The 14,639-nt window shown below is 36.3% G+C and overlaps 2 protein-coding genes across 2 annotated transcripts; both read left to right on the top strand.

Annotated features, from left to right (window-relative positions):
• Positions 1 to 1,995: 1,995 nt before the first annotated feature.
• LOC129797895 (uncharacterized oxidoreductase SAUSA300_2422-like) lies at positions 1,996 to 4,909 on the top strand. The gene is made up of 4 exons (XM_055840766.1): positions 1,996 to 2,424; positions 2,487 to 2,911; positions 2,971 to 3,090; positions 3,150 to 4,909. The coding sequence occupies exons 1-4, from the start codon at positions 2,065 to 2,067 to the stop codon at positions 3,217 to 3,219; spliced, it is 975 nt and encodes a 324-aa protein (XP_055696741.1). The 5' UTR covers positions 1,996 to 2,064; the 3' UTR covers positions 3,220 to 4,909.
• Positions 4,910 to 4,986: 77 nt separating this feature from the next.
• On the top strand, positions 4,987 to 6,645 carry LOC129797894 (putative oxidoreductase SadH). The gene is made up of 4 exons (XM_055840765.1): positions 4,987 to 5,530; positions 5,590 to 6,023; positions 6,090 to 6,215; positions 6,282 to 6,645. Exons 1-4 carry the CDS (start codon positions 5,183 to 5,185, stop codon positions 6,349 to 6,351), a joined length of 978 nt encoding a protein of 325 aa, XP_055696740.1. The 5' UTR covers positions 4,987 to 5,182; the 3' UTR covers positions 6,352 to 6,645.
• Positions 6,646 to 14,639: the final 7,994 nt, after the last annotated feature.

Here is a 14,639-nt window from a genome sequence, read left to right on the forward strand (position 1 = left end):
TTTTATTTGTTTTGAAAATTTGCACAAAGTTTGTGAGTGATTTTGTGCGATTTGAGTGATTTTATGAATAATAATAAATATGCGTCGGTGCGTTTCGTATAGAGAAGAGTGTCGTGATTACAATAAACAAGTTTGCAACCGTGAAATACGTGTTTTTCTTTCCTTTTCGTGAGTATTTTTTAGGAGACAATTTTTTTATACAATTGTTTTTGCTTTTCTAAAGTGTTTAATCGTTTATACTGGTTAATTAAAATATATCACTATCTTTGTATCTTCTATCGTTTGTGTAAAATTCGAAGGTGAAATCAGGATGTGCAATTGACAGTTTCATTCCACCGCCATTGATGTACTTGGCAAAATCTAGTCCTTAATTGGGGCCTACCACTCGGATCTTGCCGATGAGGGCTAAAATAGTTCCTATAGATGGGTGTTAATTTAATGGCTCAACGCTGGGCCCCCTTACCTTACCCTGTGTCAGACGGGATAATTCAAAGTCATTCTTATGATTTCATAAAATTCAATCTCAAAAATGTGCTATTGAAATGAATGATGTTTTGTTCTCTACGCAGTCATTTTTTTTTTGCTGAGTGAATTAATGAATTTCAAATATTTGGTATGGCATTTGAATTTCTTTGCAACTATTACCCTACAGTATATAGAATTTCCACATATAAATTGGAGTTATAAATAAATTTATAAATAGTACAGTATAAAACCTATCGATTCTAAAATAAATGAATATTAAATACTTTTTGTTAGGATAAACAATTCAAGTCTGAGTATTGGAATTTAGAGACATTTCAGAGAGGTATATTATTTCTATTTCAAACCAACTTAGGGTAAGTGTGCCAAATTTCGGCATAGTTGCATGCAAGCGTCAATGTCTCAAGTTTGAAATGTAATATTTTTTAATACAAATTGATTTTTTTTATTCTTTCTTTTGTAAGAGTGTTGCTTGGAATCTTGTAAAGAGTTTACCGTCTTTATTTACTCTAAAAACATTCTTAATACATTTTAAAATGAATAAAAATATAGACATAGCTTTGCTGCCCTATTTCGGCCACCTTCATTCTCATAGTTCCTTGCCCTTCGGGAATTCTTCCAATATCTTTTTCACGTCATCTCGTTTGTCGAAGCTACATTTTTTGTTATTCTTTTGCATTGTATAATCTCTAGAGTATGTAAAATCTAAAAGTTCATGAAAATTCGAGGAACAAAAAAGGTGGCCGAAATTGCAAGCTGGCCGGAATTAGGCACACTTACCCTAATTCAATTTGTTCCATATAAAATTTTAGGGATTTTGGGGACTTTAAAGGATTAATATAATTTGACACTATAGGACAATTATTATTTAAGAACACAAAACATTCTTTAAGCCTTTGAGGATGAATAGGTCATCCATTAGTAAAAAAAAATGAGTTTTCACTTGTATTTACGTTCAAGGGTAAAAAAGAAAAAAGAAGTTGATTTAGGCTATATTCTAAATAATAAATGGTGGAAATAAATTGTCTTTTTTTACTGATAGAAAATCCGCTTCTTCTCAAAGGATTAAGACCGATTTGAAGATTTAAAGAACAAAAAAATAAAAAAATATATCCTGGTACTATATAGTATTAATTAAGTACATTATCTATAGATTCTTAATAAAATAAATTTTAATCTTATTTAACTATATTTTACAAACCGGATGAAAAATGGTTTTACGACAATAACACTAATGCAACCCCCATTGAATCAGCAAGTTCATTCGGAATTAATTTAAAGGCAATTGACGTAATTGGGGTGAAAATTCCACTCTTTAAGAAAGTTTTTATGTTTAGAACTCAATTACTTTATGAGGTGTTTGAAGGCGACCTTCCACCTATAATCGCATTCTATAAGTTAATATAACGCCTCTTCCTGCACGCTTCAGTGTAACAATTATTCGCTAAATGCATTATTATACGTTGTACTTGTGGTGTAATCAGTAAATCTAAATGCAAACACTGTCTCTTCGATATCTAACTATTGCTTTTAGTTGTGACTTAGCGGTTGACTGAGAATATTCGTTTGGGTGCTCTAAAGATGGATACTACTAGAATATTTGGTGATGATAGTCTGGGATATGTAACATCTGGTGAAGCACAGACGACAATTTTAAGTCGAATTTTTATCACTGTGAAATATTCCATTAGAATATTCGCTTGTTTGACCGGAGAGTGTTTGTTATTTGTTTTTTGGCGGGCTTATCGATGGCGAAAGACAAAAGACATTTCTGATCAAGTGGCTTTAGTAACAGGAGGTGGAAATGGTCTAGGAAGAGCTATTGCTCTCAGATTGGCCATGGAAAAATGCCATGTAGCAATTGTGGACTTGAATATTGAGGCAGCTGAAAAGACTGCCACGGAAGTGCAGTCTTTGGGAGTGAAAGCCAAAGCATATAAGGTTCAGTGATTCCTATGACTCCTATCGAAGACTTTGCCTTGGTTACCGTGTATTTTTTGCAGTTGGATGTCTCAAATTATGATCAACTGGTGAACCTCAGGAGTCAAATTTTAAATGATCTTGGATTTGTCAATATTCTCATTAACAATGCTGGACTTCTTGCATTGGTGCCTATGTATGATACCCCCAAGGATCACATTCAGAAGGTAATTGACGTGAACATCTCCTCTCAAATTTGGACTACGAAAATCTTCTTGGAAGATATGGTTCACCAAGGAGGGGGTCACATTGTGCAAATATGCTCAATTTATGGGTTGATCCAGGGAAAAAGTACACTGTATTCCATGTCCAAGCATGCAATTCATGCTTTTATGTCCTGCCTGAGGGAAGAGATCCACTGGAAAAAATGGCAGGACAAGATTAAGATAACCAGTGTGTATCCTTTTTTCATAGCGACCCGGAAAGAGCTTATTGATGCTGTGAAAAAGTATAATTCCTTTTAACTCTCATGGATATCATTTGCTCTATCGATAATTTTGTTTTCAGAGGTGAAATGATAATAAATTCACCGGAATATGCAGCTGATAAGGTTGTTCAAGCTATTAAGAAAGAAGAAGAATGTATATCAATACCAAAAGGATATTATGGTTTAATGAGAATGTTTTCGTAAGTGATCCAAAATTCCTTATGCGATGTCTATCTTCAACAAATGATTTATTTTTCAGATTATTTCCTACAAGAACAATTAGGAAATTTTACACAGCATCTTTCGGAGAGAATAATAATATATTTTAATTTATTTAGGAAAACGTTTACTGTCAATCATGCATGGGAATGTGTTAAAAACTATACAGATAATCTGTAAATTATTCTCCAATGACCTTAAAGGTCAAAGAAACGCTAAAAATACAGTTTGTAAAATTTTCATTTCAATGTCCAAGGAAAATTTTAAAATTCTAATGGGAAAGTATTTGATATTGAGTAAATACTTCGAATTTGTATTTTTTGATGAGATAATAAATATATTCCTAAATACCACTAAAAATGTTATTACACAAAAAATGTCTTTTCTATTGGATGAGATGAACAAATTAATGCTAAAAGCAAAACAAGTTTTGAAGTTTGCTTACATCTTATAATAAGAATAATTTAAAATATGCAAATTAGTCTAAAGAGAATGCTTTTGTATACTTACAGTTTATCAAGGTTCACCCATATTGTCTTAATTTGCTAATTTTTCATTTAGATATTATGTTCGCATGATGTCAATAATCTGTAATGATCTCTTAAATATTTAAATGATTCATCAATTTCCAGATGTTCGTGCAAGTATTGATACCCTGCTCCTCGTCATTATGTTGGGAAACACTGAAATACTTCATACTGATTTTTTTCCATTCAATTGCTCTTTATGTAATTTCTTCTAAAGGGGTTGAGTAAACTTATACTCGAGAATTTTTATTTATTTTCTTGAAGTTACAATATTTGTTGAAAATTGCAATTTTTGTTGTATGGTGTTTGCTATTTTATTTAAGGTGGCATAAAAGGTAGTGGCATCATTCGGGCATTCACCTTAATTCTAATCATAATAACTGATAAAGCGGATAAAGCTTTGAAAATTTCGGAATTTCCAAAGTTTTTGACATGGGTACCAAGTCTTAATCTTTTGCTAGAAATTATATCTTTAATGAAAAATAATACATTTTTATTTTCTTATTTACAAAGAAATGGGTACTTTCAGATCGATTTTGACAAAGTAATGGTTTAATTCAATATTTGTGGTATTTGTAATGAAATTATCCAAATATACTTTTGATCACTTTTTTGATTGGGAGAAACATTTTGATCAGTAAATCAGAAAATTCAAATTGGTCCAGTTCAAAAAGATAATAAGATCAATGGTGTTCATTGAGGGAAAGTGCTCGTGCTTCATACTATCCGAAGCTTCGTAATGAGTAATTTTTTTTCTATAGGAGAGACTGGGGCAAAATTTGTCAAAACGAAAATTTCAATATTCACTATTTTCTAAAATAAAAGAGACTGAGGCTTGAAATTTCTATTATAGATAGCCTTCATGAACCTTCTTAAACTTTCAAAGTTTCAAGGGATTCGAGGAAGGATTATGTAAAATAAAAAATAATGAGATTCTGAGCCCTATTTTTGGAATATTTGGCTTACAGAAAATATCAATACTGATTATAGTTCAATTTAAGCACATTTCTTGTTAAGATAGAGAAAAATTATTTACAACAAAGTTGTAGAGGAATAAATTTCCTATAAGAATATGCTCATTATACAGTAGACTCTCACTCAATCGGCTCTTTTTCAATCGGGCGTCAAATGTAACTCTGCAATATCTATATTTTAAAAACTGGGCACTTTCCCCTAAGTGTTGCAAATAGTTTATTTTTAGAAATTATCTCCTATACTGATAAATGTATTAATGTTTTCCAAGTGAAATGTAAGAATAAGAATTAATTTTATATGTTAATATCATCTTAGAACTTTAATAATCCTAGAGGATCTGATGAATCTTATTTTTTTATTTTGCTATGACGAAATTATTATGACGTTAACTTTTAATATTTTATTACGTTCCAGAAAGTGTGCCCCCTTAACAAATAGCCGTATAAATGTGGAGATTTTACAGAGAACACAACTCAGTTCGAAGTGATTTGTTCTCGCGTCATTGTCGAAGAGGTGCTGCTGAATGCCAATAAATTTAGAAAAATTTAGTGTGTGATTTTTGGGTGATACAATGAACAGTGTGTTAGATGTGGGACGTGAAAAATATGTGCCATCAACAGAAAAAGGGCAATCTCATTTTAAAATCCAGTTGAGACTTTTCTGGTACTTTTTGTCGTTCTTATATGCACTTTTCGTGGGAGGCATTGAAAGTATCATTGCGTGCTTCCGGCAGCAGGAAAAATCTCTAAATGGACAATTAGCAGTAGTGACAGGGGGTGGTAATGGGTTGGGTAAAGCGATTTGCTTGCGATTGGCAGAGGAAAAGTGCAACATTGCCGTTGTAGATGTTGATATCCGTGCTGCTGAGGTAACAGCTTTGGAGCTTACGTCATTAGGAGTCAAGTCTAAGGCATACAAAGTCAGTTAAGTGATGTCCTACAAGTATACAGTATACTAATTACATTGGTGCTCTTTCAGGCCGATGTTTCGAATTATGACGAACTTCTTACCTTACGATCTCAAATCCAGAATGATTTTGGATCCGTTGATGTTCTCATTAATAATGCTGGTTTAGTGACGAAAATATCCCTATCTGAAGGTACTCCTGAAGACATTCAGAAAGTTATAAATGTGAATATAGCATCAAATTTCTGGACAACCAGGATCTTCCTGAAAGATATGATCGCTCAGAAGCGGGGTCATATTGTGGGAATATCGTCAATATTTGGACTTGTCCCAAGTGGTCGGTCGATTCTATACAACACCACCAAATTTGCTGTTAGAGGATTTATGTCGTGTTTAAGTGAAGAAATCCGACTCAACAATCTATCCAGCCACATCAAGACAACTTGTATTTACCCACTATTCATCTCCACTCGGGATGACCTTATAAGTGCCTTAGTTCGGTTGAAGTGAGTGATGCTAAGAGTCCAAATTATTCTTTAAGTGAAAAATCAATATTTTGTCTATCCAAATAGATTTTTTGATAGAATTGTAGTCATGTCGCCCAAATATGCAGCAGCTCAGATAGTCAGCGCGATTAAGAAAGAGAAACTTCACGCACCAATTCCTAATGGAGTTTACACACTGTCCGGTCTATTGGCGTAAGTTAGACCAAAGCAGAAAAGTGAAATGTATTATAAATTACTTTTAATTTTCTCTTACTGCAGAATTCTACCAAGAAGGATTATGGAAAGGTATTTCGATACAACTTTTGGGAAAATTCCACCAATTTACTGAGAACCAGAATATTAAACTGGAAATGAAAAAAAAACGCACTTATTAAATATAATTATATGCAATATGTAAATTAAAAATTGCATTTGTTAGATGTGATTTATTCCATGTATTTCAAATGATGTGCTTTGTGAGATTTTAATTGTTCCGCATTCAATATGCATAATCATAAATTGGTGATAAAAAACCAAACCGAAGTGTTTATTGTTAAGGTTTGGTGGTTTCTAAAGATTAAAAAAAATTCTAAATATTATATGGATTAAAAATTTTCATGAAATAAACAAATTGTGATAAAAATACTATAGTTGATACTATATCATTATTTGCCTTGTTTACTGTAATTAAAGTGTAACTTTAATAGTGTAAACGTGTTTAACGCTTCTAATTAGTGTTGCATTTGCCTAGTTGTTGAAGTTATTAGTTAATTATGTGAAAGTAATTTTTAGGTAGTAAAAATTACTTTATAAATTTTCGCGCATGCACTGAAGATTTTGAAATTTTAATAAGTATCACAATTGGATTCTCACTGTATTTAATTCAGTCTGCCAATAATTTGATTTTTGTTTAATCCGATAATTTGAAAAATTTTACTGATAAAATATTTAAATTTTATCGTCGAAGCGGAGTCAGTACTCTTCGCTATTTTAAGGTTTTGTGGTCTCGCAAATTTTAAAATTCTTGTCAATTTAAAATGATATTTTGTCTAAAGCTTTGAAGCAATGCTTCTGTATCTAAGAGACTTTTTGGCATCTTTAAAAACAAAATCTTTTTATAATTTGTTTAAATTTAGTTTTCAAGAAAGGTAATAAATTAACTCATTAGAAAAAAGCAGACTAATTAAATAAATTAAATGAAATAAAAAATAAAAAAAAAAATAAAAATATAGCATAATACGCATTTTGCTATTATGCCCTAGACAAACTTACGACTTAAGCCGAGAGATGGCTTAACGTAATTATGATCAAAATAATAATTATAGTTAATTTCCATCTGTTTCCTACTAACTAAGCCGTTTCTCGGCTTAAGCCAGCAGACGGGAGTAGTCAGAAACTGATGGAAATGTAATCCGACAATTATTTTGAATAATTACATTAAACCGTTTCTCGGCTTAAGCCAGAAGTATGTATAGGGCAGGGGTGAGCAAGAACCGTTTGAAACCGAATAAACGTCCAGGTAGCGTTTTGACCATTGACGTATAATTTTCATCTGACGTTTGTTCGGTTTCAAACGGTTCTTGCTCACCTGTGGTCTAGGGCATTATACCTTGAATTTACGACTTTTAGATGGCACTAAGGGCTTACTAAATGCTTAGGGATAAAATACTTATTTGAGGTAATGCCTGGAATTCCGGACAAACCATAATTTATAAAAGTTTGGACGACACTCTTCAAATTTCACAAAATTCAATAAAATAAATTTTAAAGTGTTTTAGAATTACATATACTATATTTAAGTTCCTAATTAGTTTTTCCGAAATACCGCATTGTTCGGAATTTCAAATTTTACCCTTAATATCCTTAATATGGACAATAATGTTTAAAATCTTGTGATCACTAGATTGAGTATTATAAATCAGTTAATATTTTTAAGTTTTATGTTTAAAATTAACATACACTAGGTTCCGGGATTATGAACATGACGAGATTATGATTATGCACAAACAATTATGCAATTTGCTTACCATTTGGAGTCAATTTGTAAAATCATTTTTGAAGAATTGCTTTATGCTAGTTTATTCTTATGTTTTAGAAAAAAACTTTAATTTCTTTTATTAAGGTAAAATGTTTGAATATTCTGAAAATGTATTGAGAACCTCAGGGCACAAAAAAAATGTTTTCAACAGAGTTGAACCTTTTTGTTCTTACTACTTTTACTCTGGCGCGGAATTTGTTTTACCGTCGATATAATCGGGAGAAATCTCCTACGGATATTCTAATATTCTCTAGATGTATAATGCAATTTCGGACGGTTTTTTCGATATCGAAAATTTGAAGGATTCCGTGTGGTAAGGGATATATGAAGGGAAAATGAGAAAATTGATATATGAAATTTCATCAGTTAAAAAATAGTCGGTTGATAAATTGACGTTTTTAAATTTTATTGTATAGGGGAAAGTTGGCATGGTTCGCACAGAGTGAACCTTCAAACAACGCAAATTTTCTCTTTATTTGCAAAGATCTAGTTTGTCATTTCTTAGCCATAAGATAGACAATTATTAAGCTCATGAAACGAGATGAAAAATGGTAAGTCAGCTCTTTGCAAACAAAGAGAAAATTCGCATCCTTTGAAGGTTCACTCTGTGCGAACCATGCTTACATTCCCCTAATCTAATTTTTGTTAGAACCGTCAGGGAATCTGTAAGGGCGGAGCCCTCAATGCAATCGCGTGGATGAGCGCCTTGGCCGCCAGAGATTTCTCCAGAACCCTCAGCGTTCCTCCTAACGATCTATACCCTACGACGATCCAACATGAACTAACTCTCACAATACTAATCCTCTCTACGATACCCCTCCCGAAGGGGTAACTCACAGACTAACACTAGGAACACTCTTAGGAGAAATCGGCGCCGCTCCGAGAGACATCTATGATGCCAAATTCAAATACCAACGGGGGGTTTAACCGTTGGGGAGAAGCTAGTGCTAACATCTCGGCCATTCCTGACAAACATCAACACAGGTGTTGATGACCAAAAGAAGACAAGTCAGTTAGTACAGTACGTTACTTTGTAAATGCTCAACTATACTACTTCAAGCTCTTTCACATCACTGAACCTTTTTGAGAAACTACTTCCTAAAGAATGGCGAGTCATCATTAATTAATTCCTATCGGGTACGTTGCTCCGATCCCTAGGGCATCTATGAAAAGACCCCATAGGAGGAGATTCCAAAAATCCCACGCTCGTCAGCGTTCTTCACAGGCCTACACACAATAACAAACTACCGTGTCTTCCATGTTGGCGGAATATTTGCGTCGCCCTCAACAACACTTACACAAATACCTATCTCAGCCACATCGTTGGGTAATTGTCAGCGGGATTACAATGTCATATAGGAGCCGATCGACCTACAGTGGCTTGGGGCCCAGACAGACATACCCGTCGGCAGGCGGGACCACTTGCACACTGTTTCGTGACATTGTATCGAGCAAAAACATTACCATAGCGTCTCAGTCGTCTCGTCATGGGCACATCACATCTTCAGCATCTTCGATCTGGGTTCCATCATGTCAGACTTCCTTGATCCACAAATATTTTCCTTCATATTTCCATTGTAGCTCTCTGTAAATTACTCAAAAGATTCACATAACAGTCAATCAAAGTACTTCCTTTATTGTGACTTCCTGTGTTTAATAAATTCAACCTGTATAAAGTATTCCCAACTGTCAATTCTTCTTCACATTCATTAATTTCTTTCCAATATCCTTAATAATTCTGTCATTTAACGTATCCTGTGTTTACTACCTCATCAATAATTCACATTACTATTTGTCAACATCTTCTTGAACCTCTGAATCTTCCCCTTCAACAATCTCATCAACCTCCTCACTCTCTCCCAAATAAGACTTTTCTAACACTTCCAAATCTCCATCATTACCCCACGACTTTAGCCTGTCTGCTACCTGAATTCCCTCGTATGGCTTCTGTGACACTTGCGTAATAGGAGTATCCTTAATAAGATAGCGATCTCTACCCAAAACTTTCTCAACAATAAAAGGTCCTCTGTATCTAGTCATTAACTTCCTTGAACTACCAGTAGGTGGCGGATTCCAACGACACAAAACTAAGTCTCCTTTCTTGTACACTTGTGGTTTCTTATGCTCTTCATTAAATCTCTCAGCGCTCTTCTCCTGCATAGTGATCATTCTGAATGCGGCTGCTTCTCTAATATCTGGTAAGGGTTCCTGCAATTCTTCATCATCAACTGTCGTCGCTACAGCATGCTGCAACATATTCTGTAGAATGTTCCTGGGCCTGTACCCCAAAAGAAGTCTCTGCGGTGATTGTCCTGTAGTTCGGTTCTCGTAAACATTAATCGCCCATTGCACTGCCGGTAATTGCTTTTTCCAGTCTTTACCATCACACGAAAAACCCTTCAAGGCGTCTAATACTGTGCGGAAAACCCTCTCGATCTGTCCGTTGGCGCGAGGAGTTGAAACTGCTACTGGTGAGTGTTTGATGCCATTTTCAGTACAAAATGTCTGGAATTCCTTGCTCTGGAAAGCAGTTGCATTGTCACTGATGATAACCGCTGGCATTCCAAAGTACTGCGAAATTTCATCGATGACCCTGATTGCTGATTTTGCTGTTGGTCCCGGCACAGAACGAAGAATTGTGAAGCGTGTAAAAGCGTCGATTAGGCCGAAAATGTGATACTGTTTCCTCCCCCTGGTTTCAAAGGGCCCACAGAAGTCGATGTGGACAGCATGGAATGGTACTGGTTTCTTGTGTACAACATACATCTCCTGACGATTTTCATCCAAACCTGGTTTAGAAATGCTGCAGCTTAGACAATTCTGTATGTACTTTTTAAGATGACGATTCATTCCCGGCCAGAAGAAATCTTTCCGGAGCAGCTTCTGAGCATCTTTGAGACCTCGATGACCCATTTCGTTGTGCACTGAGTGCATGAGATTAAATCTGACTCCATGAGGAACGTAGAATCGAAGACCATCCGGTGTTATTGCAAAAACTCGTCCTTCAACCAATTTGAACTCCTTCTTCACCTTTTTCTCATCTCTTTCGTCCTCTAATGAACCTTCAAGAATTTCACGAATACGACTTATCTCTCTATCATGAATCTGTAGGGCAGCCACCCAATCCACATTCTCTGACACTACGTTCATTACTCTGGGATGATTGTCACTTGGCTCCGAACGATTTGGAGGATGTCTACTCAACGCATCTGCATGACCCATTCTCACTCCTGCTCTATACTTGATTGTAAAATCAAACTCCGACAATTTCAACCACCATCTGGCCACCCGATCTACCAAACACCTTGCAAGATGAGTCTGCTTGAGAGCATGACAATCCGTGTATATGACAAAATGAATTCCGATCAAATAATACTTAAAACGACTCAAAGTATCCACCACTGCTAGCGTTTCCAGTTCGTATGGTGTGTATTTTTGTTCCGCTCGTGATGTTGCACGGCTGTAGAATGCGACAGGTCGCCACTTCTCATCGTCGTTTTCTCTCTGGAGTAAAACTCCTCCCAAACCCACTCTACTCGCATCCGTGTGAACTTCGTGTTGTGCATTTGCCGAAAAAAGTACGAGAACTGGTTGCGTTGACAAGGCATCTTGAAGAGTCTTGAAGGCTTTTTCCTGATCTGGTCCCCATCTGAATTTCTGATCATTCCGCAACATTTCGGTGAGTGGCTTCGCTATCGTTGCATAATTGTCCACAAACCTCCTGAAAAATCCAGTGAGTCCCAAGAATCTTCTGACACCCGGAAGTCCTGTTGGCCTGAGAAACTCAGCTACTGCTTGTGTTTTGAAATTTCCTGGCTTTACTCCTTCTTTGTCAATTTCATGTCCGAGGTAAGTGATTTTATCTGTCAAAAATTCACACTTCCTTATTCCCAAAGTCAAATTATGCTCAGCCAATATCTTAAAAACTTCTTCCAGAATTTCTAAATTGTGTGACACACTCTCTGTAGCTACCACGATGTCGTCCATGAAGAAAGAGATGTTCTGCTTGCCCAATGGTTGAAGGATTCTTGTCATAATTCTCATGAAAATCGCTGGGGCATTCGCTAAACCGAAAGGAACTCGTTTGTACTGGTAAACTCCATCTGTGGTTACAAAAGCTGTATAACGTCGGCTGTCGGGATGCATCTGCACTTGGTGGTAACCCATCATAAGATCTAGACTTGAAAATACTGTCTTCCCCGCCAATCCATTGATTTCTTCTTCGAGGTTAGGCATTGGAAAGAATTCCTTGCGAACACGATTATTGAGAAGGCGATAATCTACACAAAGTCGTACGTCATTTCCAGTTCTTTTCTTGAATACAATCGCCGGGCTAGAATAATCCGAATTGGAAGGCTCAATCACATCAGACTCTAGTAACTCTTCAATTTTTCTCTTCAAGGGAGCTTTCAACGTCTCAGGAACACGATATGGCGCGTATCTTATGGGAGTTCTATCCAAAATCTCTAATTTCATCTTCTCCACTTCAGTGCAACCAATCTCCTTATAATCCACTGCAAAACTTTGACGATATCGATTTATTAGCGACAGTAATGTCTTTCTCTCCTGGGTGGTGGTAACTACTCCGATTTTCAAGTCTTCTTCTCTAATTTGCTCTCTCCCTTTCACCGTATAAATTTCCTGTTTGACATCAATTCCACCCTGATTTTTGTTCCGATTATCAATTACCTTCAGCTCATCGGGTGTCCACATGACAGCAATATCCGGATCCGAGAAAAAGTCCCTTCCAATTAGCAATGATTCTGTCTGTGCATGGTCAGGCACGATGTGTATTGAAATTTCTCGTGTTACCCCATCCATCGAAATTTTCCCACAAGTACAACCCAATGTTGGTACTGTGAAACCCCCATAAGTCTTCACATAAGATGGAGAACCACTTCCTACCATTTCCAATTCCTCTGCAACACTTTTCTTCACCACTGTACACGTACTTCCCAAATCAACAAACGCCTGTATTTCCTTTCCCTGCAGTGTAACCGTCTTCAGCAGTTCATTTTTATTTACTTGGGTGGGAGACTGCCTTTCCACCCCGAACCGAAAATCCTTCTGCTGTGGGCAGTTTTTGATCAAATGCTCCGATGACTTGCACAAGAAACACGTCCTAACTGAACCACCTGAACTCTTATTATCTTTTCGCTCACTCTCTCTTTTCTCTTCCTTTGGTCGAAAGCCTTCTTTCCTTGGACAATTTTTAAACAAATGCTCAGTCGACTTGCACAAATAACATTCGCGCTTACTCCTTGCACTTCTGTCAGAACGATCATCTCCACCTCTATCACTTTGCCATGCACTCCTGCTTCGATCACGTCTTGTATATTCTGATTTAAAATCACCATGGGAAACATCTCTGCTCTTTCCTGTGGACTCGCGTCGACGAGAACTATTGTCATCCTTTGCTCTTCCGTGTGAACTTTGACGTGTGGAATGTTGTTGATCTGAACTCTTGGCTTTGCCATCAGCTTCCATCCTCTTCATGGTTTGCAAAAGCTCTCTCAAAGAAGCATGTTGGTTGCCGAATAACACACCCCTGTGGTGCTCATTGCGAATCCCCTTAATGACATATTTCATTGTAACTTTCTCGCTGCATTTAATTCTTTTTGCCAAATTTGTTTGAGCGTAGAAATATGTAACCAATGACTCTTCCGGTCCCTGTCGACGGTTATAAAGTTGATGGTGAATTTCCGCTTCATCGATGTCACTTGGAAAACTCTCCAAAAACGCATTCTTAAACATTTCCCATGTAGAAACTTCATCCCTGCAGCTTGCCAGCCAGCTCTTGGCAGATCCCTTCAACTTGAGTGTAGCCTGAAGATGCTTATCTTGTTCCGAGAGACCATATCGAGCACAAATCGTATCAATCTGTTCAATCCATTGTGTGGCTTCCAAATTGTCTTTCCATTCTGGGTCAAAAACAGGGAGCAAATCTTTCATCTCACGAGTGCCCACAGTGGGAGGCATATTTACAGGCCTCAAGACTCTTTTAGGGTTATTTGCACTGCCACCCGGCAAAGGGTGTGGAACAGAGGAGCTTCCGGATGGCTGGCTTGTGTCATCGATCACTTCCTGCGCCTAAAAATCCCCAATAAATGTCTCATTCCCAACAAAATGACAACTACAATCTCTCCACAAATTCTTCCCCTCATTTGACTACACTGCGAAACCAAATTTACCCTCATACCTCATCTTCCGTCATTAGAATATAGTATAACTCCTTCTGAGCCATTCCTGCCAGCAATTTATTTACTTCGTGCCACAAAAAGTATTCCTGAAATCGAATTTTATTTCCTTCTTAGCCTAAAATGTGCAAAATCAGAATTTTTCCCAATTGCGCAATACATTTTCCCCTCCATAAAGCTATTTGCGCAACAATTTTTCTGAGTGTTCCGTACCTGTTCCTTTTCTGATAAATACCCGTCAATTAAATGTTTTCTCCTCAAAAATTTTATTTCAGACACTTAAATCGAACTTTATATAATCCTGAATTGTGAAAACTTCGAGAAAATAACTCAAAAACTCTTGGAAAATGCGAACACAATTTACTCACGAGCAGCTTCTCTGCAGAAATTCCTTTCGATATT

Source organism: Phlebotomus papatasi, chromosome 1, assembly GCF_024763615.1.
Source record: "Phlebotomus papatasi isolate M1 chromosome 1, Ppap_2.1, whole genome shotgun sequence".
In the NCBI taxonomy this organism is placed as follows: Eukaryota; Metazoa; Arthropoda; class Insecta; order Diptera; family Psychodidae; genus Phlebotomus; species Phlebotomus papatasi.